At 46.1% G+C, this 23,031-nt stretch overlaps 1 protein-coding gene across 3 annotated transcripts in view; it reads right to left on the bottom strand.

Annotated features, from left to right (window-relative positions):
- Positions 1–23,031, bottom strand: part of LOC102566353 (protein FRA10AC1) — a 103,377-nt gene that overhangs the window by 36,825 nt on the left and 43,521 nt on the right. For 2 of the 3 annotated variants that reach the window (XM_006259681.4, XM_019484252.2), the window contains exons 12-15: positions 20,270–20,308; positions 16,158–16,242; positions 13,267–13,329; positions 7,282–9,222 (exon numbers count right to left, since the gene is read on the bottom strand). In XM_006259681.4, the coding sequence (XP_006259743.1) occupies positions 13,287–13,329; positions 16,158–16,242; positions 20,270–20,308 (167 nt within the window). In that variant the 3' untranslated portion in view covers positions 7,282–9,222; positions 13,267–13,286. Of the gene's footprint in view, positions 1–7,281; positions 9,223–13,266; positions 13,330–16,157; positions 16,243–20,269; positions 20,309–23,031 lie in introns of those variants that run through there. The other variant, XM_059729973.1, reaches the window with a different exon arrangement.

Raw genomic sequence — 23,031 nt, 5'->3', positions numbered from 1 at the left:
AAACCCACAGCATCCTTATAGGCTTGGCAGTGCTATGTTGGCTAGCACTATGGAAGAAAGAGACTTGGGGGTCATCATTGACCACAAGATGAACATGAGCCTGCAGTGCGATGCTGCGGCTAGTAAAGCGACCAAAATGCTGGCTTGCATCCATAGATGCTTCTCAAGCAAATCCCGGGACGTCATTCTCCCCCTGTACTCGGCCTTAGTGAGGCCGCAGCTGGAGTACTGCGTCCAGTTTTGGGCTCCACAATTCAAAAAGGATGTGGAGAAGCTTGAGAGAGTCCAGAGAAGAGCCACGCGCATGATCAGAGGTCAGGGAAGCAGACCCTACGATGACAGGCTGAGAGCCCTGGGGCTCTTTAGCCTGGAAAAGCGCAGGCTCAGGGGTGATCTGATGGCCACCTACAAGTTTATCGGGGTGACCACCAGTATCTGGGGGAACGTTTGTTCACCAGAGCGCCCCAAGGGATGACTAGGTCGAATGGTCATAAACTACTACAAGACCGCTTCAGGCTGGACATAAGGAAGAATTTCTTTACTATCTGAGCCCTGAAGGTCTGGAACAGCCTGCCACCGGAGGTGGTTCAAGCGCCTTCATTGAACACCTTCAAGACGAAACTGGATGCTTATCTTGCTGGGATCCTATGACCCCAGCTGACTTCCTGCCCTTTGGGCAGGGGGCTGGACTTGATGATCTTCCGAGGTCCCTTCCAGCCCTAATGTCTATGAAATGTATAGGACGCAAGCAGCTCCCAAACCACCCAACCAAGATGCATACGTTTGCAACCACTGCCACAGATCATGCAAATCTTGGATTGGACTATTCAGTCACATGAGATGCTACAAACCATCTACATCATAGGCTGCAATATCCACCATCTCTTGCAGATGAAAGTATGCCATTGATTGAATTGAGGATAATTATTGCCAGATCTCTTTAACCAAGGGGTGCTCAATCTTTTGACCCCACAGGCCAGATGAGTGGCCCGGAGCTCATATGTGGGCTAGACCAGGTCTTGTGGCCTGGCATTGCTCTCCCCTTGCCCCGCATGCTGAAACTGGGTCCTTGGGGATCTGACACTGCCCCTGCCCAGCCCCTTACACTGAAAGTGGACCCTGGAGATTTGGCAACAGGAGAGTGGTGCCACTGCTCTCCCACCACCAAATTTCCAGACCTGAGGGCCAAAGGTTGAGTATCCCTGCTTGACCAACCCCCACCAATTCTTCATTAAGAAAATCATCTTGCCTTTTTCCCTCCCTGAGTATGGAAAATATCAGTATCTCCCTGCTGCTGGAAAGAGAAGCCAAAGAAATAATTCAGTATATGGTCTGAAACAGGTGAACTCCCAAATGATAATATCTGAATAGCTTGTTTTTCTCTCTGGATAAACAGAAGACAGTTCTAACTCAGACTAGTGCTTTTTCTTCAAAGTATGACCTACCTGAAAGGACTTCTGATTTTGTAGAAGCTGGTCCCACCCTAAAAGGGGTACAAGTGTGAAATAAGGCACCTATGGGGAAGTTACTCGCATCTTATCCAATGATAGTGACTTGATGGGTTATCTTAAGGAGTTCCTGATGCCCTGTCTAATCCATAATACAAAAATAAAACAAAATTCATAAGACTTTAGTGTAAAGATGATTAAAACAGTTTGTAAAACACATAAATTATTCAACACAGATTTTTTAAATGAATCAAGGGTTGCTTAGGAAGACCATGCATATAAATATGTTAAAAAATTACCTTTTCAAAATAGAGTTTCAAACGTGCTATACTTTAACTTACCATGCCAGGTTTAACATAATCACAAAAATATGTCACCTTGTGTGTAAACATGCAACGATTACTTCAAGAATAATTCATTCTTGTACCTTACACATCTTTATAGGAATGGAATGCATTCAATTTTCTCCCAATTTCATTAATGGAATAGCTGTATATTTTCTTGTACTTTCATAACAATTTTGTTTCAGTTCTATTGAAAAGCACTACAAGATGAATGGAACTATAAGCAAAGTATGAGCATATGGAATCTATAAACAAAGTATCTTCTTGATGTGTTGGGATTTAAGTTTTAGAAACTACTGACAAGATTGTCACATGGTGTAAACTAGCAGAGTTCCCTTGCAAACAATAAAGGTATATAGCATATGCCCTTCCCAAATAACAACAATATAGCACTATAGCCCTTAGAGCAGGGGCAGGCAATTATTTCAGGCAGAGGGCTACTTGATGAGTTTTGGTGAGCGGTCGAGGGCCGCATGGGTAGCCCCGCCCCTTCACAGTTGCCCTGCCCCCTGATCACCATCTTAGGACCAGAAGTCCCTCCCCCTAACCCCTGACCTTTGCCACCAGAAGTCCCTCCCTTTACCCCTGGAAGTATTCCTTTTGGAGAAGTGGCCTTGGAACTGAAAGTTACGCCCTGTCATATGGTCTGTGTCATAAAGACCCACCCACCCAACACCAAACTGCCCTGCTTGCCATATCTGTCCCAGAATCCCCTGCCCTCATCACATGATCCCTGACATCAGAAGGTGTACCACTTGACTGGGAAACACTGCCCAACAACAGGGCCCACCCTCACAGTGCGTAGCCTGCTCCTGGGGTCCCAAGAGTTCTGCCCGACGGGCCATGAGGCACAGGCACAACTTACCAGGGAGCAAGGGGTTGTTACCCCTCTAGCATCCTGCCCCAGCAGTGGGGTTTCAGGGGCATCAGACCTCCCCCAGAATGGAGCCAAACCAATTGAGTCAAGGACTGCACACACAAAAGCTTTTTTGAGGGCCCAGAAGGTAGAGGAGATGGGAGTCCATGAGGGGTGGTTGTAGCTTAAGTGGGCGATCCTCCAGGCCCAAAGGGTAACAGTCCCTGAGAGAAGCAAGGTGGGTAAGAGTGCTCAGAAACCACCTTGGCTCAGCTATGGCATTCAGGAATGCCTGAGGACTAAAAGGGTAGCATACAACCAGTGGAAGGGAGAAGCTATTACCAAGGAGTACTCCTCCTCTGCCTGGGAGTATAGGAGGGCTATTAGGAAGGCCAAGGCAGAGATGGCACTCAGGCTAGCATCCAGGATTAAGGACAACAAAAAGTCCTTTTTCAAGTACATTGGGAGCAAGAAGAGGGCACCAGGCAATGTAGGGCCCCTGCAAGACTCAAATGGTAATCTTGTGGCTATGCCAGATGAGAGAGCTGATATTTTTAAAAGTTTCTTTGCCTCTGTTTTCTTGAACAGGGACCAAGACATCCCTCCTACCAGAGGTAGGGACAATCTCAGGGATAGCTCTGTCAGGCCTTCGGTCAGCGATGTAGTTAAGTATCTTCTGGAAGGGCTGGACATTTTTAAATCTGCAGATCCAGATGCCCTCCACTCGAGGGTGTTGAGGGAGCTGGCAGGGGTTATCGCGGAGCCCTTGGCCTGGCTGTATGAGTATTCATGGTCATCTGGCCAGGTGCCCAGGAAACTATAGGCCAGTCAGTCTTACCTCGGTCCTGGGTAAGCTTTTTGAGAGAGTTATCCTGGCGCATGTCCACAAGGGACCAGTAGCATACCTACAGGCTGGGGCACTCCCTTCTCGTCAGTGCAGAGGCAGAAAAGGATCTTGGAGTCATTATTGAGGCCAAAATGAACATGGGCCGACAGTGTGGGGACGCGATCAGGAAGGCCAACCATACCTTGTCATGCATCCACAGATGCATCTCAAGCAGGTCCAAGGCGGTCATCCTCCCCCTTTATGCAACACTGGTCAGGCTGCAGTTGGAGTACTGTGTCCAGTTCTGGGCACCCTTCAGGAGGGATGTGGACAACATGGAGAGGGTCTAGAGGAGAGGGTCCAGTTCTGGCTGCACTTCAGGAGGGATGTGGACAGCATTGAGAGGGTTCAGAGGAGGGCCACCCACATGATCAGGGGGCAGCAGGGCAGGCCCTACGAGGAGAGGTTAAGGGACCTGAACCTGTTCAGCCTCCATAAGAGAAGGCTGAGGGGGGGATCTAGTGGCCGTTTACAAACTAGTCAGAGGGGACCAGTGGGCATTGGGGTAGTCCCTGTTCCCCCGAGCACTACCAGGAGTGACAAGAAATAATGGTCACAAGCTGACAGAGGGTAGCTATCAGGAGGCGCTACTTTCACTGTCAGGGCAGCTAGGATCTGGAACCAACTTCCAAGAGAAGTGGTGCTGGCTCCTACCCTGGGGGTCTTTAAGAGGAGGGTGGATGAACACCTCGCCGGGGTCATTTGACCTGAGTACTCTTTCCTGCCATGGCAGGGGGTCGGACTTGATGATCTGCTCAGGTCCCTTCTGACCCTACCAACTATGAAACTGATTGGAAACTAGCTAATGTGGTCCCAATTTTTAAGAAAGGGAGGAAGGAGGACCCAAGTAACTATAGGCTCGTAAGCCTCATGTCGGTGCTCGGGAAGATCTTGGAGAGAATCATCAAGGACCACATCTGTAGGGGGCCAGCATGGGATATCATACTCAGGGGCAATCAGCATGGGTTCATCAAAGGCAGGTGCTGATAGGCCAGAGTTGCAGCCCAGCTGATGATTCCCCTCCCCAGTGCCAGCCCAGCCTGACCCTGCACGGCCTGATCAGCATGGCATGGGGAAAGCCTGCCCAGCAGCCGCTTTCCTGAGCTTACCTGCAGGGCAGGGCTCTTTCTAGTCCTGTGCAGGAGGCAGAAGCTGGCCCAGACATGGTCTCCACCTCTCTCTGCTGGGAAGGAGGCTCTTCTCAGCCTGCTCCACCAGGCTTTAAACTAAGCCCGCCGGGGGATGGGGGGGTCTACCGCCACTGCTGGCCCACTGAGCAACCCTTGCAAAGCCAGCAGGCCAAGGCACTTAAGGGAGCCCACTCATGCCCCAGCCCTGGAACAACCAGTAGGCAAGGTAGGGGCCCCCAAGGGACACTTGCCTGCCTGTACACGAATGCCAGGAGCTTGGGGAATAAACAGGAGGAACTTATCCTCCTGCTTAGCGCAAAAAAGTATGTCATAGGGATAATGGAGACCTGGTGGGACTCCACCTATGACTGGACCATGGGTATACATGGCTATACCCTGTACAGGAGAGATGGAGTAGACAAAAGGGATGGGGGTGTAGCTCTCTCTGTCAAGGAGAGCTGTGTCCCTGCCAACCGACATTGGTGACCAGGGTGGATGGCTGGAGACCCTCTGGGTTAAAATCCAGGGGGAACACGGCACAGGGGACACAATGGTGGGAGCCTACTACTGACCTCCCACCCAAAGTCAAGAACTTGACCAAGAGTTTGCCAGGGAATTGGCCGAGGCCGCATGCTCCAGGTCCATGGTTGTCATGGGAGATTTCAACTACCCAGACATCTCATGGGAACAGCGCTCAGCTAAATGCGAGTGGTCGCAAAGCTTCCTCTCCTGCGTGGATGACCTCTATCTGACACAAGAGGTCTATGGGTCAATGAGAGGTAAAGCGCTGCTCGACCTGGTACTGGCAACCGGGGATGACCTAATCAGTGACCTAATGATCGAACAGAAGCTGGGTGACAGTGACCACGAGCTGATCACCTTCACCATCTGCCGTAGAGCTGGCAAGTCAGTCAGCAATACAGAAGTCCTTGACTTTAGGAAAGCTGACTTTGACAAGCTCAGGAGGCTTGTCGGTGAAGCCTTAAAGGACCATGACCCCAGGGGGAGGAGAGCTCAGGAAGAGGGGTTGCTCCTCAAGGGAATGATCCTCGATGCACAAGCTAATGCTATTCCATCTTGGAAGAGAGGCAGCAAAAGGGTACAGCAGCCACCTTGGCTCTCCAGGGAACTAGTGGACCTCCTGCGGCTAAAAAGAAAGGCCTACAAAAGATGGAGGACAGGATCCACCTCCAAGGAGGAAAATTGCGCCCTGTGACCAGTGGGGTCCCCCAAGGCTCTGTCCTTGGACCTATATTGTTCTACATCTTCATTAATGTGGTGGACATTGGAGTCAGAAGTGGACTGGCCAAGGTTGATGATGATACCAAACTCTGGGGTAAAGCATCCACACCTGAGAACAGGAGGGTGATCCAGGCTGACTTTGACAGGCTCAAGAAATGAGCAGATGAGAACCTGATGGTGTTTAACACCGAAAAATGCAAGGTTCACCACCTTGGGAGGAAACACCTGCACCATCCTTATAGACTCGGCAGTGCTACGCTGGTTAGCACTACGGATGAAAGGGACTTGGGGGTCGTGATTGACCACAAGATGAATATGAGCCTTCGATGTGATGCTGCAGCTAGTAAAGCAAGCAAAACGCTGGCTTGCATCCATAGATGCTTCTCAAGCAAATCCCAGGACGTCATTCTCCCATTGTTCTCAGCCTTGGTGAGGCCGCAGCTGGAGTACTGCGTCCAGTTTTGGGCTCCTCAATTCAAAAAGGATGTGGAGAAGCTTGAGAGTCCAGAGAAGATCCACGTGCATGATCAGAGATCAGGAAAACAGGTGACAGGCTGAGAACTGTGGGACTCTTTAGCCTGGAATAGCGCAGGCTCAGGAGTGATCTGATGGCCACCTATAAGTTTATCAGAGGTGTTCACCAGGATCTGGGGGAACGATTGTTCACCAGAGCACCCCAAGGGATGACATGGTCGAACGGTTATAAACTCCAGCAAGACCGTTTCAGGCTGGACATAAGGAAGAATTTCTTCACTGTCCGAGCCCCCAAGGTCTGGAATAGCCTGCCACCAGAGGTGGTTCATGCACCTACATTGAACGCCTTCCCCTCACGAGTGCTACAGGTTCTGCCCCAGCCCCTCTGCCCCTCTCAAGCTGCAAATGTGGCCTGAGCCAAGGGCAGGGCGAGGCCAGCTGGGTCAGGCTGAGGTCAGGGTTGGTTCCCTGGGGTTTAGATTAAAGGAAAGTTCCATTTCCCATCCCCGTTGAAAAAAAAAAAAGTCTCAAAGATTATCTTGTTTGGAGGGGGAGGATTAAATATGTATAATTGCTGAAACTGCAGAAATATGGGTTCATTGTATTTACCCTTTAAAAATGCTGAGAGTAACAGCAGCAGCATTAATTAATTGTATGGGTTTTCAATATTCTTTTACCAATAACGCATATATAAATGCTGAAAGTATGTTCAGTTTTCAGATTGTCAAAGTTTTTATTTTAATGCGTGACAGCCATACCACAATATTAACACTTGTAAAAACTAAGACTACTTATTATAAGAAAAGAAAATATTTATGTTTGTTGTTTTTTTTAGATGGACCAAATACAGGAAAAGGTGCTGGTGGTGGAGCTGCAGATGATGGCAAATCAAAAACATGTATGATTTTGTAATTCTCTTTAATGACACTAAAATGGCTTTTGATACAGACAAAGGACATCTAGAAAGAACTTCAACAATTCTTAGTGGATTTCTGTACAGTATAGAGTAGCATAGATTAAGCAATCCCCTTAAACATCTGCCATCTGTTGGGTGTCAATTTGGAGTATCCATTGAAGACTCGGTATCCATTGAAAACTAATAATCCAGAAGGCAAAATGGAAAACAAAAATATGAGTTATGGTGCAAAGCTAGTTGTGTGTTAATTTTCTGGCATTATTTCTTGTCATTCATAACTTCATACATAGTATTTTTATTAAAATGTATGAATGCTGAAAACTCTAAAAACTATGCTTTTTACAATAATTTATGCTTTGTGTGATAATTCAGTCACTTCAGTCCAGATCAAAGTTGTGCAGACTATAAACCAAAAACCATAGTTATTATAACTGATAGGACTAGACTTTTAAATAATGTTTCTTTCTTTTACAATATATATGCTCCTCTTTTTCTTCACTCTCAATATCAGGTGCAATAGCAGAGTTGTCATTTTCATTATTTGGGAAAACCTAGACCAGTGATTCTGTACCATTTAGGGCCAGGACAACCCACAACTTTTTTGAATGTGGTGTTACCTCTGGTAGAGAACCACTGTTGTGCTGCCTCAGTGATTCTCAATTGGGTAATGCTGTTTCCAGATAAAGCTGCATGCCTTCTGCATAGTAAGACCAGGGAAGGCTGTGACATGCACACATGTCCTGATTTATTAGGGTTCTCCAATATGCTTAAAGCAGGCTGGAGAGCTGGCTCATGCTTCTCTGAGTGACCTTGCACAGTGTCTCCTGGAAACAGAAGCATGCAGGGCAGATAGAAGTGTCCCAGAGACTTTCCCAGAGGAGTATGGGGGTGGGAGGGTGAATCAGGAAGGGCTGCAATACAAACCAGCTCCCCCGCCTACTTTGTAGTCATCAGAGAATCCTAATGCAAGATGAGCATGCACACATGCCGCAGCCCTGTGCAGAGGCTGGTTTTTCCTGGCCTTTGCGGCACCTCAGCTGAAGATCACTGAAGTAGACACTACCACCCCTCTTGGGCCTACGGAAAATTCCACCTGTGGTGTACACATTGGGTGCCTATATACGTGCAGTGAGGCTGCTCTGATGTGCTGTAATTGCAGCGTGTTAGATTAACTGAGTTTACTGGAATGTGGTAAATTACCGCACTCTAGCAGACCCCAATGTCTTGTGTATCAGCATCCCTGTGCTGAAAAATGCTGGTGGGGTGCTCTAACTAAAGCTCAAGTGCCCTCATTGTCATTTTTCAGTGCAGGGACAGTGATACAAGAGACACTTCTGGCATTTTAATTAGAGCAGCTCTCAGAGCCTCTCTAATTAAAAGTTCCCCTCCCCCCCTCCCAGAGCTTGTGTGTAAATGCCTATTCTTTCTAAAGCTACCAAAGAACTTGTAAGTTACAGAAATGGCTCAATCATCTTTTCTCCATCGACCAATTATTCCGTCTCAGGCCCATGAACTAGGCATCTGTTAAAAGCAAACCTCTTTCTCAATGTAAAACTACAATGAAGGCAACAAGAATTATAATAATTTTAATTTAGAATGAGTAATTTATCAAGGAATCTAGACCAGGATGTCAGAAGTAGAGGTATACATTCAACTGTAATGTAACAAGTGTACAAAATGCTAATACAACTTTTTCTGAACAGAACAAACAAGCAGAATTATGTTATTACTACCCAACAAAAGATATGCCAATTGAAATAAAGGGAAAAAGCCTCTTCATGTATTTGCCTCTAGCCACAGCTTGAAAAACAGACTGTACTAATGGCTTATTCCAAAGAAAGAAACCAAAGAATAGCAGAGGACTTGCTCCACAGCCACTATGCAAGGTCTTGGGCTGCAGTACACTCAGAGGAATCTGTTCCTTCCCTACATGGGGAAAAGAGAATGGCCAGCATTATTTATGAACTGAATATATGTATATCACTGAACTGAGCCCTAAACCTAAACACAGAGGTGTAAAGAGTAGTTCTTAAATGCACTGAAGTTACCCACTTTATGTGCAGGCTCCTCCAAATCCAAACACCCTTCCTTTTCCCTACAATACAGAAATATATATGTCCTACTGAATGACAGGCCCTAACACCTCCTAAGGAGGGTAAAAGATTTCCTCTACTATAAATGTTTTAATTGTATGTTAAATTTTCCTCCAGAGTACAGAAGGAAAGAAACATTTCAGAATTCTTTCATCAATCCTGATCTGCAATAAGTGATGAAAACCGCATTATTAAACTTGTTGCATTTATTTTTATATGTCTATTCATTAACAACTTTTACCTCAATATGCACAGGTAGCACCCATATTTTTCTGTATGCACATTATGGTGCTCTATATCTCCCTCCACTCTGACCTCTCCCATCACATTCTAGGACTCACTTAAGAAGAGGTAACTGAAGAATGTTCTAATATAAACTATGTACGAATACTGTGCAACTATAACAAGAAATAAAACATTCTTCCATAAAATTTCCTGTTTGTTATATTCCCACTTATATAGGTCAAATATAGCAAATGTGCCATGAAATTCACTATTATATATAATTTTCCCATAGTAAATGCAAATATAAGGAGGATATTCCAAGGTTATTTTTATCAATTACATTTTAAATTTAAACTGTGTTCAATAAAAATGTATTTAATATGTATACTATATACACATGCCAACTGTATTTGCAGTAGCAAACACAGCAACAAACTCTACCAAAGCTCCTACAGACAAGTTATAGAGTTGTAATCTGATTGTTGAAGACTAGATTTGGCTCTCAGCCAAGCTTGCAAGATAAGACAATTAACCTTGAAATCCATCTTCTTTCCAAAAAAGGTCTTTGCATTCACAAGCTACCTTTATTTGTTATTAAAGAACACCTTAAATCTGTCTATCTACTGTCATCTATTATGTATGCATGTACTGTTAAAATATAATTAAGTAATATTAAATGTAAATAGATATATGTTGACATCCATACAAATTGTGCACATATATTATAATGTTCACAATTATATTATAGCCATGTCTACAACTCTGTTTTCTATATCAAGTAGTTTGTCACATCTATTGTGCCAATTCTTACCTAAAAATACAGATCCATTAATTCTCCCCACATTACTTAAAATTAAAATTTCACTAAATTAACACAAATTGCACATATCTGAAGTAACGTTCCTTTATAAATCAGCTGTCATTGCAATTATTTTTGTGCAAACTGTTTCTTTGGAAACAGGATAAAATTTGTTTAAAAATATGCTGCAGTTGAATAGGAAAGAACAGTAAGATTCTCAACTGCATGTTCTCATCTTGGGTGCTCAGGATTATGTTTTAAAGCAAGATAACCATTTCACTGTGAAGGAGATCAGAAATTAAAGATGCTAAAAAGTATGCTTTTCTTAGTTGTAACCTATGTATTTTACTTGTTATAACAAATATTATAAACTGAAAATTTCAATTAACAATTAGAATGAAGAACAGAGTGACTACAGGGATTACTAAACATTCATTTGAAAGTAATTTTTAAAATAGAGGTAACAATAGGATAAATTTTATAAAACAAATAAAAAAGAAAACACATTTTACTTCTAGGACGAAAACAATTACTTTATCCAAACAAAATGTGTTCTACAGAATTTGAAACTTTTCTAACGCTATTTCCAAAACATTTACACAAACAGACACCTGAATATTCAAGGTTGCATGATTGAGGAATTTGTTTTAAATCCATTAATTTCAGGTAGTGTGATTTAAAAAATATATTATTTCCTTTTCAAATTATTGAAGTGTTTTGTTGTAAACGGATTTGGGATGCACCTAAATTATGGTTTAAAACATCTGTTAAAAAGCCCAATATGGAAGAAAGTGCTTCAAGTATCTGAAAATTGATAAACACTGGGAATGTCTACATGTGCATTTGCTGTGGCACCAGTTTACTTATGAATAAATTACTCGCAAGTAAACAGTGCTGGACAGGCATCTACACGTGCAGGGAAGTGGGAGCAGATTTGCTGGTAATGGTAGTAAATCTGCTTCAGCTTCCTGGGGCCCTGCAATGGGCCCCAGCTGCCATCGAGGAGCACTCCAGACTCTGGCTGCAGCTGCCAGCAGCCCTCTTCAAAAGGCAGCCCCACTCGCTGCTCTCCGGTCAGTCACTTCTCTAGCCAGGAGCAGCATGAACAGCACAGGCACAGCACGCAGCAGTGCTCTCCTCATTGCCTGTGCCTTCCCCCCATGCCATGGCTGCTCCTGCCCCTGCCCCTGGCAGTGACAACCAGTGCCCCATGTTCCTGCTGACCGCCATGCTGGCCCTGCTTCACTGACTGCCAGCTGGTCCATGGCCATCTCGTCCCTCCTGGCTCCCCGACATGCAGTGATGGCCTGCCCACCTGCTACATGCACCTTCCTCATGAATCCTCATCCACCTGGCTGGACCCAGGCACGGACACCGACAACAGACTCCAGGGCCACCGTCACCCTCCTGGATCTCCAGCCCCACCACCTCTGGCCACCAGGTAGGGGCTTGGGCTCAGGCAGGCTGCCCATGTTGCTGTATACAACACAGCTGTGGCCTGGGTCCTGGGGTGCAAGCATGTCCATCAGCTGTCACATAAAGAGTATGGACTTACAGGCACTCCCCAGCCAACAGCTGTGGTTGGTAATGGCAACCCACTGTCCCCACAAGGCCTTGACCTTTATGTGGCACTGCTGCACCAACTGGTTGTGCCTGCACTCTCACATCTGGCCTGACAACCCCACATAGACATGGGTGTTGGAGCCCCACTTGAAGTGGTACTGTGAGAAGAGGTGGAGATGCAGTGCCATGAGGTCACCAGTCTCCTTCTGCAACCAGCTGGGGCCCTGAGTGGTGGGCATGGACATGAGCATGGGTGTCAGTGAAGACGTTGCCATCAGGGCTCCCGCACCAGCTCTTTGGGCCTCCAAGCAGCTGCCCCTTTACTGCTGGCTCTGGGCAGCTGCCTGAAGCACCCAACACAGAGCCCAGCATGGGACTGACAGCTGCATGGCTGAGGCAATACCCTGCAGCACCTGCAGGCCCCAGGCTGACTACTGGGTTTGGGCTACAGGCAGGTGGAGCTAGCCCTGGCAGTCAAAAGCTGCCTGCAGCTGAGCCTGGGTGCTGGCAGGTCTGGCTGGAGCCTGCAGCAGCCTGCAGGCCTGGACATGGGCCTGGCAGGCGCATGGCACTGCAGTGCCAGGCAGCAGCGCCAGGGTGCAGACAGGCTGGTGCAGGTAGTCACAGGGCCAGTAGTTGCCTAAGGCTGCCTGCCGCTGTGCCCCAAGGCTCAAAATGCCTGCAGGCTTTTAAAGGCCTGAGGCAGGAGCTGCCATAGAGGCAGCCCAGCCCTGGGTCAGGAGAGGCTCTGAGCCCAGAGCCCTAGGGCTAGCCTTAGGCCGGCTCCCTGCTGGCAGGACTGACCTGGGAACAAATCTGTTCCCAGGTCGTGTCTACACGTGCATTACTGGGCAGTAACTAACTGCAAGTAAATTTGATACCTGCATTTGCAGGTATCAATTTACTTGCGATTAAGGGTTTTTACTGTGCAGTAAGCGTGTGTATGTATGGAAGTGTGCGTGTACTGTGCAGTAAATTACCCTACTGCGCAGTTCAGTGTTTCGTGTAGACATGCCCTCTGGTAAGGAAACCCAGTTGAACAGAAATTACATTTCCTTCTTCATGAACATATAAAGGTATCATATTCAATTGTTTAAGCTCCAGTCCTGCAATTGGCTATACCTGAGCACACCCCAGTGTGCTCTACATAAATGAAAGTGTGCATCAATGCACAGTGAGTTGCAAAGCATAGCCTTTAATGGTACTTCAACAGAAAACCAAAAAACATTTGGAATCCTACGTCTGCCTTGTTACCCATACTAGAATAAGAAAATTCAAGGAGAAATCTACCTAGGGTTCCGCAGGAAGTTTCAGAGAAACAAGTCTTGAAAGTACTCATCAAATTCTTCCTCCCTATAAGAAAAAGGAAAATAAAATCTGTCAAACAATGAAGTGCTTTAATTTGTAACCGCAAAGCATCTAACTCCTTTTACTGCAAACATTTAAAATATGTGGTTATAAGATGAACCATACACATGAGGTATACTTAGTTCCATATTTCCCGTTCTGTGAAATCAAAGCTGTTTTTGCAACTAAATCACTGCTGAGTTAAGTACATTATATGATATTACTCCAGGATTGGGCAAACTCCACCAGGCCATTCTATCCAGCCCGTGGGGCCTCTCCAAAAGACAATCATTACTGGCCCACAATTGCCCCTCTGAAAACCGGTGGGAGGAGCAGGCTTCCAGAGGTTGTATGCTGCTAGGCCGGGCTGGCTCTGTGCCTTCACTTCTGGGAACCGGCTCCGTGCCTCCACTTCTGGCAGCTGTGCACCTTTAGGCCAAGCTGGATCTGTGCCAGCACGTGGGGCTCCCAGCACTACAGCCAGGAGCTGCATGCCACTGTGCCAGACTGGGATGGCTCTGTGCTTCTATGTGCAGTTACCTGCTAGTGTTCTGGGAGCCCCACATGGAGGCATGGAGCTGGCCCGGCCTGAGGGCACACAACTCCCTGCAGCTTCTGGCACTCCAGTGGGGAGCTGCACACCATTGAGCTGGGCTGGGTTGGCTCCGGGCTGCCACATGTAGCTCCCACAACTCAGATGGGGCTGTGTGCCACCAACGGACTCCACCTGCTGTGGACCATGAGCACCCCAAGGGCCTGCTGCTGCCGGTGGCCCGGGCAGTGGGCCATTGGGGGGGGGGGGGCAGAGCATGTGTTGGGGCCCCACATATCCATACCCACACCCAGACCCCCCACACAAACTCCACCCCCCCATCTACCCACACCTGCTAAACAAACCCCACACACACACTCCTCACACCTTCACAAATGCCCATGCCCCACACAAACGTCACCCCACCTCCTTAGCCACACCCTGCATACAATATACAAGCGAAAGACTTTATTTTGAGCTATTATGCAATCACAGTTATATACACTATGCAAACACATAAAACAGAACAACATTTAAAAAAATAAAATTATGATATGCTATTTGTTTGATTTTTAGTATGGCAAGCCCTGCCTCCCAAAAGGATTGCTTCCGGAGGCAAGGGGAGGGACTTCTGGTGACAAAGGTCAGGGGTTAGCATAGGACTTCTAGTACCAAGATGACAACCAGGGGACGGGGCACCTGTCAAGGGATGGAGGTGCTTCGACCCTCAACAGCTCACCAGAAGTTGCTGAGCAGCCCTCCAGCTGAAATAAATGCACACCCCTGTTTTACTCTTATCATATCAAGTATTAGGTTGCATGGTACAGAAAGGATAAAACATTAGAGCACCTTCTCTGAGTCCACCATTTGCTGATAAGCATCTGTGGGGAAGTACAGATATGGGAAACAATGTATCTATCTGGGTTCAGGTGGCTGTTTACGTTTCTATTTATTCCTATTATCCATAACCTGACATTTCTTGACTTGCCACTAACCCAGATTAGCTCTCAAAATAGATCTCTTAAGGCTAAACCCTGCTTAGGCATGCTTACCTTAGTGGCAATCATGTAGCCACATAACTGTAATGTTTTGCTCTTACGCACAGTTAGGATTCCATGAAGCTTGCCCTGAAAGTCCCAACATTTTGGTTGCAGAAAAGCCATGACTAGCAGTTGTTTGACCTTTTAGCCAAACAGTGCAGAAGCTAAAGCACTTGCCCAGGGAGCAGGAAACCCAGATGTTCTGTCCCTCGTCCCAGTACACTCCCAGATGGGGTCTGAATCTGCATCTCTTGCTTCCCAGCAATGTACCCTAAACAACAGATTACAGAACGCCACAACATTGCCCAGAAGGAGACCAAACCAGAGGAAGGGTGGCTCAGTCAGGTGGCTGTTGCACTGGAAAAGAAGCAGCCCTAGGTTCTGACCTTAAATGGGGCAAGAACAGCAACATTTTATTCACAGCACTCTCTAGCCCACTTCTTGAGGTTGGCCCACTAGGCAGCCAGGAGGGGAGGAAATGTGGGACCAAGAGAAAGAGAAAGTCAGAGGGAGGCTGGCTCAGCAGTATGGATGCTGTGCTGGCAGGAAGAGGATCCTGGGTTCTACCCTGGGCCCCTGCTGCCAGTAAGGCAGAAATTATTCCAATACTATTTATCCATTTATCCAATGACTGCAAGGTGCAATGGGCCAGTTTCAATACAAGGGCTTGGTTATGGCCTAGTAGTTAGAACACTTTGGTGAAATACCCAGAGGGGGCTTGAAGCTGCAATTCTGGCAAGGGAAGGGCTAGAACCTGGGTTTCCCACTCTCTGGGCCAGTCCTCTAACCACTAGTCTATTCAGCAAAAAAAAAGTAGGAAGCCTTTTTCTTCTCTACTACCACTAATTTATTTTCAGAAAGTACACACACAAGTTCAACCTACTCTACCACAGATAGAAAATTGCTACTCCAAGGTGTGTAAGGATACTAAGGTGTGTGAGGATAAAACAAGACTTATCCCTTATTGTTTGTTAACTGCTAAGGCCATCAGGTCTTGTATATTATTCTACTGATCTCTGTAGGCTGGAGCTTCTACTGCAGCCTCATCACTGGGAGATAGGAAGATTTCTCCAAATTTCACATGTCCCCTCTTTCCCTCTCTCCAGGAGTACATTACTGTGCTTGGTGAAGGGAAGAGGATTTGGCATTGACTTTAAAAGTTGGAATAGTTATAATAAAAATCTGAAGAAATGTATAAATAAAGCCACATTTTTTAATAAGTATAATTATAAGGTATAGAACCTACTGGCATCAGAACTTACTGTGATTTTTCATCTGTTTCTTGCAAAGGACCTTTCCAAAAGTCAGCATCTGAAGGACCATCTTGTTCATCACTGTTGTCTAGATCTATTAAACATTTAAAAAATACTTTAAGAAAACTAATTTTCAAAGAACTGTTTAATCTGATTTTACATTGTGCCACTAGAAAATGTATGTGAAACAAAATATATTTTTAAACACAATTAATATAAAAAACTATTTGCAGCATGCGTGTACAGTTTCCCAGTAGATGACAACAGCATGTCTACCTCAAAAATTAAATAAATGAAGAACAAAAGAACTTATTTCCTACATTATTAAATTCAACATTCATTATTCAAGATACATGAAAGACATCAAAAAAAGGTTCAGTTAAGTTTTCAGGGCTCAATTTCCTTCTTGCATATTTTTTGGACCAGCATGGCTACAATATTCCAGGCCTAACATTGTAGGCTTTGTAAGTTTTTAATTATCTCGTGTTCTTTAAATATTAAAGCTAGGGCTGGACCGATAATGATTTTCTTGGCGGAAACCAATAGCTGATTATTAACCAGCCATATCAGCTGATACTGCTCCGATAACCGATTTACAGGAAAGCAGCCCAGCAGCTTGGAGACTAGCATTCTGCCAGTAAGTCTGTAGGGGTGGGGGGGCATGGGAGTGCAGCTCAAGGCTCCCACAGTGAGGTAGGAAGTAGGGTAGGAGCAGGCACTGCCCAACCAGGGCAATAAATGCAACTCCAGGGCCAGGAGTGGGGTGGAGCCACGGGCATCTCATCCAGGGAGCACAGGCAGGAGTGGCTCCCCAACACTGCATGCACTCCTGAGGGGGGCATGGGGGGCATATGTGCCCCCCCCCCCCCCAATTTGTACATGAGGCGACAGCAGGCTGCCCATTGTGGGCACAGGGCCAGGGGCTGTGCCACCCTCTTCCCAGCAGGGGGGCTGGGCCAGGGCTGCTCTCAGAGCGGGTGGGACCGGTGCAGGGCAGGTTCAGCTGTGTAGGGTGGGCAGCAGCAGCACTGGGAGAAGTGACTATGGGGGAAGCTATGGGGAATTCTGAGGTGGCTACAGCCCCCCCAAGCTCTCCTCTAGTGCCGCCCCTGTTCAGGGCACTCTGCTCTGTCTTTTTCTCAGGAGCCCCACACTGAAGCAGGGGGCTCCCAAAGGAAAGGCAGCAGACCAGAGTGCCCTGAGCAGGGGCAGCACTGGGGAGGGCCTGGGGGGCTATAGCCATCCCAAAATGCCCCACAGCCACCCCTCCCAGTGCTGCCAACACTGCCTACCCTGCACAGTTGAGCATGTCCCACTCCAGTCCGCTCCAACAGCAGCCCTGGCCCAGCCCCCCTGCTAGGAAGAGGCTGGCACAGCCCCTGGCCCTGAGCCCACAGTAGGCAGTCCACCCTTACCCCACACAAATCCAGGGAGGCCCATGCCTCCCCCAGGGTGGGCACAGAGACAGAGAGTCCCCCCTGGAGCAAGCCACCCATGACTCCATTCTGCTCCCAGTCCTGGGGTAGCATTCACCATCCTGACTGAGCAGTGCCTGCCCCACTCTCTCCCTCAGAATGGGGGCCTCGATTTGCCCCCCCACCACTTCCCCCCACAGACTTGCCAGCAGGACTCTGCTCTCCAAGCTGTCAGGCTGCATTCCTGGCTGCATGCATGCATGCGGCATTTATCAGCGACATTATTGGCTACACCTGCCAAAAAAAGCCAATGGCTGATCATGTTAATTTTTCTTTTACCAGTGCCCATTCAATATGTGACCAATATATTGGTGCACCTCTAATTAAAGCAACCTTACCTGTCCTTTTCTACAATAAATGGAAGTATTTGCCGAAGTCTACTACTTTATTTCCAGTAGGTATACAAAGGATATACAATACTGCATAGAAACAATGCCGTATCATTATTCATTGATCTCCATCCTAAGGACAGCAACAGAGATACAGCAAAAGTATTTGACAAGCTAGTTGCCTGACAGCCAGAACTGTTACTTTAAGATTAGCTATTTAAGAAAAACATTACTGCTTTGACATGGCATCGCCATGGACTCTGCTCCACAACACTGAACCTTGTGTCAACAGCTGTGTCAACACTCTGTTCCTAAAATTAAACAAAGTAATGCTGCACCTAGTCTGCATTGGTGCACACAGCCTCATAAGATGAGAGAGAGAATTATGTGTCTAATTATTTAAAAACAAAGATATGATACATAAAAATCAGACACACTGGCAAATGCATCAAGACTCTCAACTGATCTGTTTTACTCCCACCAGTAGAGACCAATGTAGGTATCTAGAGTTACTGTATTTTGAATCGGGATGATAAAAGAATGAAATAAAAATGCAAGATTTGAGTCAAGTGCTGATTTATATCAACTGAGTAAAAACTGTAATATGGTAGAAAAATTCTCCTGGCTTACATGCACCTACAGTTTTACAATTTAAAGCTCAAAATATAATAATAGTGAGTGCATCTATATGAGATGTGTTAATGAGCATTAGCTTAACTTAACGAGCATTACGGGCATGTGTCTACATGTGCACGCCCTTAATATGCATTAAAAATGGCAAAATTAGGCTAATTGTACCTAAATTTGATACCTGTAAATGCAGGTATCAAATTTAGGTACATTTAGTTAAAGCACATTAATGCCCAGTCCCTGCACGTGTACTTACCAAAAAATATGTAATGTGTATTAGCTTAATAACCATTAAATTTAGTTGCACTTAAATGAACGTGTAGACATGCCCAATAATTACAATCAGACCCCAATAGGGGTGGAAGGAAGATTAGAGTTCTTAAACCAAAACTTCCATCTAACATACTTAGGAAAGAGACCCCTATGGTTCCCTCCTGGCATCACCAGGTGCAGCCTAAATTCTGACCCTGAGGAGCAAGGGAACAACTTCAGGAATCACTGGGTACACCTACGTGTGAAATTAATGTGAAGTAATAAACTCCAGAGCAGTTTGAGCTAAAGTAAACTCCTCCTGGAAGCAGCATTTACACATGCACTTGGGACAGTAACAGTTTGAGCTGAGGCAACAGAGGCTGTAGGCTGGCGGTCTGACTGGGTGTAATTTACACCCACGGTCAGCATTTACACATACATTTCAGCACAGTAAATTACTCCACCATGTGATAGTACTATTTTACAGCAGAGTTAATTAGTTCACTGCACCCTAATACTGGTGCATGTGTAGACTGTGACACTTTGCTATGGAGCCAATTAGTTTCCTCCACAATAAAGCGTGTGTGTAAAAGCACCCACTGTGTTTAGCAGAGTAATAAAAAGCATGGAGAACACCCAAAATCCTATATTAAAAAAGAAGATTAGGTAAATAGGAGGTATCAGTCTTTTTCAAATACGCTGCAGCAAGAAATTAGGAGACCTAGGAGGGCAAAGTTCCTTTAGCAAAAACAGCTATTAGACAGCAGAATTAGTGGCGTGCACCACTGCCAAAATAGGCACTAGGACCTATCTTTCTTCTTTGTACCAGAAGGCTCTCTGAAATAGATCAGGTACAAACTATATTGGACTTTGGTTTAACCTTAGATCATATTGAGCAAGTCATGTCCTTACACAGTTCTCTTATCTATTTTGTGTAGCTATTGTACATACTTTTTAAATTTCTGAGAATTCTACTAGTGTATGCTTAATAGTACAGTATTATTACTATTCTACTACTATTCTGCTATTACTAGAAGCACAGTATTACTACTATAAGATAGTATGTGCATGTATATATAAACAAAACCCCTATAGTCAATAGTGTAATATTTCCTTTCATTTTTCTACTCTTTCTTCCATAAAATTAACTATGATTTTACACGCATTTCAATTCTATTGCATTTCCCTCAGACTTCACATTTTTCCTTTCTGTAAATTTCAATAGGGTTCCAGTTTTGAAATCTCCCTAAGTTTACAATTGATCCTTCCCATACATTTAAATGTCATCTTTTTGTCATAAGTCTCAGATGTCTGTTTTCACACAATATTTTTCATGTCACTGTAAGCTGACTGTAATGGCTGATGAACTAAATTTAAACCAAGGACAAATCAATTGTTATTTAAAAAAATTAGAAAGCCATATAAAACCATTTACCTTCATCACAATGATCTGAATCTCCTGAGGAAACTTGATCTGAAAAGAAAAAGGCATTTACATATAATTTGCCTTTTTTGTATGTGTTTAAAATATTTTACAAGGGTATATTTATGACCACATAAATATAAATTATGCACATGTGGACACACACAGAGTAATAATGCAAACACTGAAGTAAAGAAGTATTTTTCTACAAGAGTACAAGGGTCATCAGTTTAAAGCAAAGCAGGTTATCCTGTGATCTGTGATGTCAATAGGGTTATCCAACATTATCAAAACTTGCAACCACAAACCTCAAGAGATTGATCGTTTCAGCATTCTTTCAGATATACAGGGTTATGTCCCCATTCTTTGACAGCTCTTCCTTCAAAACACTAAAGGGTACTAGACGTTTTCCCCTTTTACGTTTCCCAATACAATCCAGTTAATGAAGCAGTGAAATCCAGGTACATACATAGATTCATAGATGTTAGGGACGGAAGGGACCTCAATAGATCTTCGAGTCCGACCCCCTGCATAGGCAGGAAAAAGTGCTGGGTCTAGATGACCCCAGCTAGATGCTTATCTAACCTCCTCTTGAAGACCCCCAGGGTAGGGGAGAGCACCACCTCCCTTGGGAGCCCGTTCCAGACCTTGGCCACTCGAACTGTGAAGAAGTTCTTCCTAATGTCCAATCTAAATCTGCTCTCTGCTAGCTTGTGGCCATTATTTCTTGTAACCCCCGGGGGCACCTTGGTGAATAAATACTCACCAATTCCCTTCTGTGCCCCCGTGATGAACTTATAGGCAGCCACAAGGTCGCCTCTCAACCTTCTCTTGCGGAGGCTGAAAAGATCGTTTCTCTAGTCTCTCCTCATAAGGCTTGGTCTGCAGGCCCTTAACCATACGAGTGGCCCTTCTCTGGACCCTCTCCAGGTTATCCGCATCCCTCTTGAGTTGCGGTGCCCAGAATTGCATGCAGCACTCCAACTGCGGTCTGACCAGCGCCCGATAGAGGGGACATATCACCTCCTTGGACGTATTCGTCATGCATCTGCTGATACACGATAAAGTGCCATTGGCTTTTCTGATGGCTTCGTCACACTGCCGTCTCATGTTCATCTTGGATTCCACTAGGACTCCAAGATCCCTTTCCACCTCTGTGCCACCCAGCAGGTCATTTCCTAGGCAGTAGGTGTGCTGGACATTTTTCCTCCCTAGGTGCAGCACTTTGCATTTCTCCTTGTTGAACTGCATTCTGTTGTTTTCTGCCCACTTGTCTAACCTGTCCAGGTCTGCTTGCAGCTGTTCCCTGCCCTCCAGCGTGTCCACTTCTCCCCATAGCTTTGTGTCATCTGCAAACTTGGACAGAGTACATTTCACTCCCTCGTCCAAGTCGCTGATGAAGACATTGAAGAGTATCGGTCCAAGGACCGAGCCCTGCGGGACCCCACTGCCCACACCCTTCCAGGTCGAAACCGACCCATCCACCACGACTCTCTGGGTGCGACCCTCTAGCCAATTCGCCACCCACCGGACTGTGTAGTCATCCAAGTCACAGCCTCTTAACTTGTTCACCAGTATGGGGTGGGATACCGTATCGAAGGCCTTCCTGAAGTCTAAGTATACGACATCCACCCCTCCTCCTGTATCCAGGCGTTTCGTAACCTGGTCATAAAAAGAGACTAGATTGGTCAGGCACGATCTGCCTGCCACGAACCTGTGCTGGTTTCCCCTCAGCATAATTTGTCCTGCTGGGCTCTCGCATATGTGAGCCTTGATAATTTTTTCAAAGACTTTGCCAAGGATGGAGGTGAGACTGACTGGCCTATAGTTGCCCAGGTCCTCCTTCCTCCCCTTCTTGAAAATGGGGACCACATTGGCCCTTTTCCAGTCCTCTGGGACTTGGCCCATGTACCACGAGCGTTCAAATATTCCCGCTAGTGGCTTTGCAATGATGTCGGCCAGTGCCTTCAGCACCCTCGGATGGAGCTCATCCGGGCCTGCCGACTTAAAGGCATCCAGTTCTTCCAAGTGATTCTGCACCATCTCAGGGTCTATGCATGGAAGTCTGGTGCCTTGCTGCTGCCTCTCTACAACCCCAGTGAGAGACTTGTCGTGCCCCTCGCTTAGGAACACTGAGGCAAAGAACTCGTTGAGGAGTTCAGCCTTGTCCCCCCTGTCCGTCACCAATTGTTTCTGCCCATTTAGCAGGGGTCCTATTCCTCCCTGGGCTTTCCTTTTACTCCCTATATATCTAAAAAACAATTTCTTGTTGTCCTTTACTTGGGATGCCATCCTCAGCTCCATGGTAGCTTTGGCTTGTCTAACTGCCTCCCTACAAGCACGAGCAGAGGAGGTATATTCGTCTTTGGTGATCTCTCCTTGTTTCCACTTTTTATGTGCTCTCCTTTTGGCCCTTAGGCTGCCCTGGATTTCTGCGGTCAGCCAGGGAAGCCTCCTGGCCCCTTTCCCTCTTTTACCCCATGTGGGGATCGTCTCGCTTTGTGCCCGAAGGATCATTTCCTTAAGGCACTGCCACCCTTCTTGGGCTCCCATCATTTCAAAACTCCTACTCTGCAGTGCGTCCTTGACTAATCGCCTGAGTTCACTTAAATCAGCTTTCCTAAAGTCTAGTACTTTCACCCTACTAGTTACCTTACCCACTTGACATCTTATGGTGAATTCTATTATTAGGTGATCACTGTCCCCCAGATGGCCACCGATCTGGAGGTCCCCTACCATGTCATCCCCCATTGCCAATACCAGATCCAGTATGG

Source organism: Alligator mississippiensis, chromosome 6, assembly GCF_030867095.1.
Source record: "Alligator mississippiensis isolate rAllMis1 chromosome 6, rAllMis1, whole genome shotgun sequence".
Taxonomy (NCBI): domain Eukaryota; kingdom Metazoa; phylum Chordata; order Crocodylia; family Alligatoridae; genus Alligator; species Alligator mississippiensis.
Note: the sequence above shows the minus strand (reverse complement) of the source record. Positions and strands in the feature narration are given on the sequence as shown.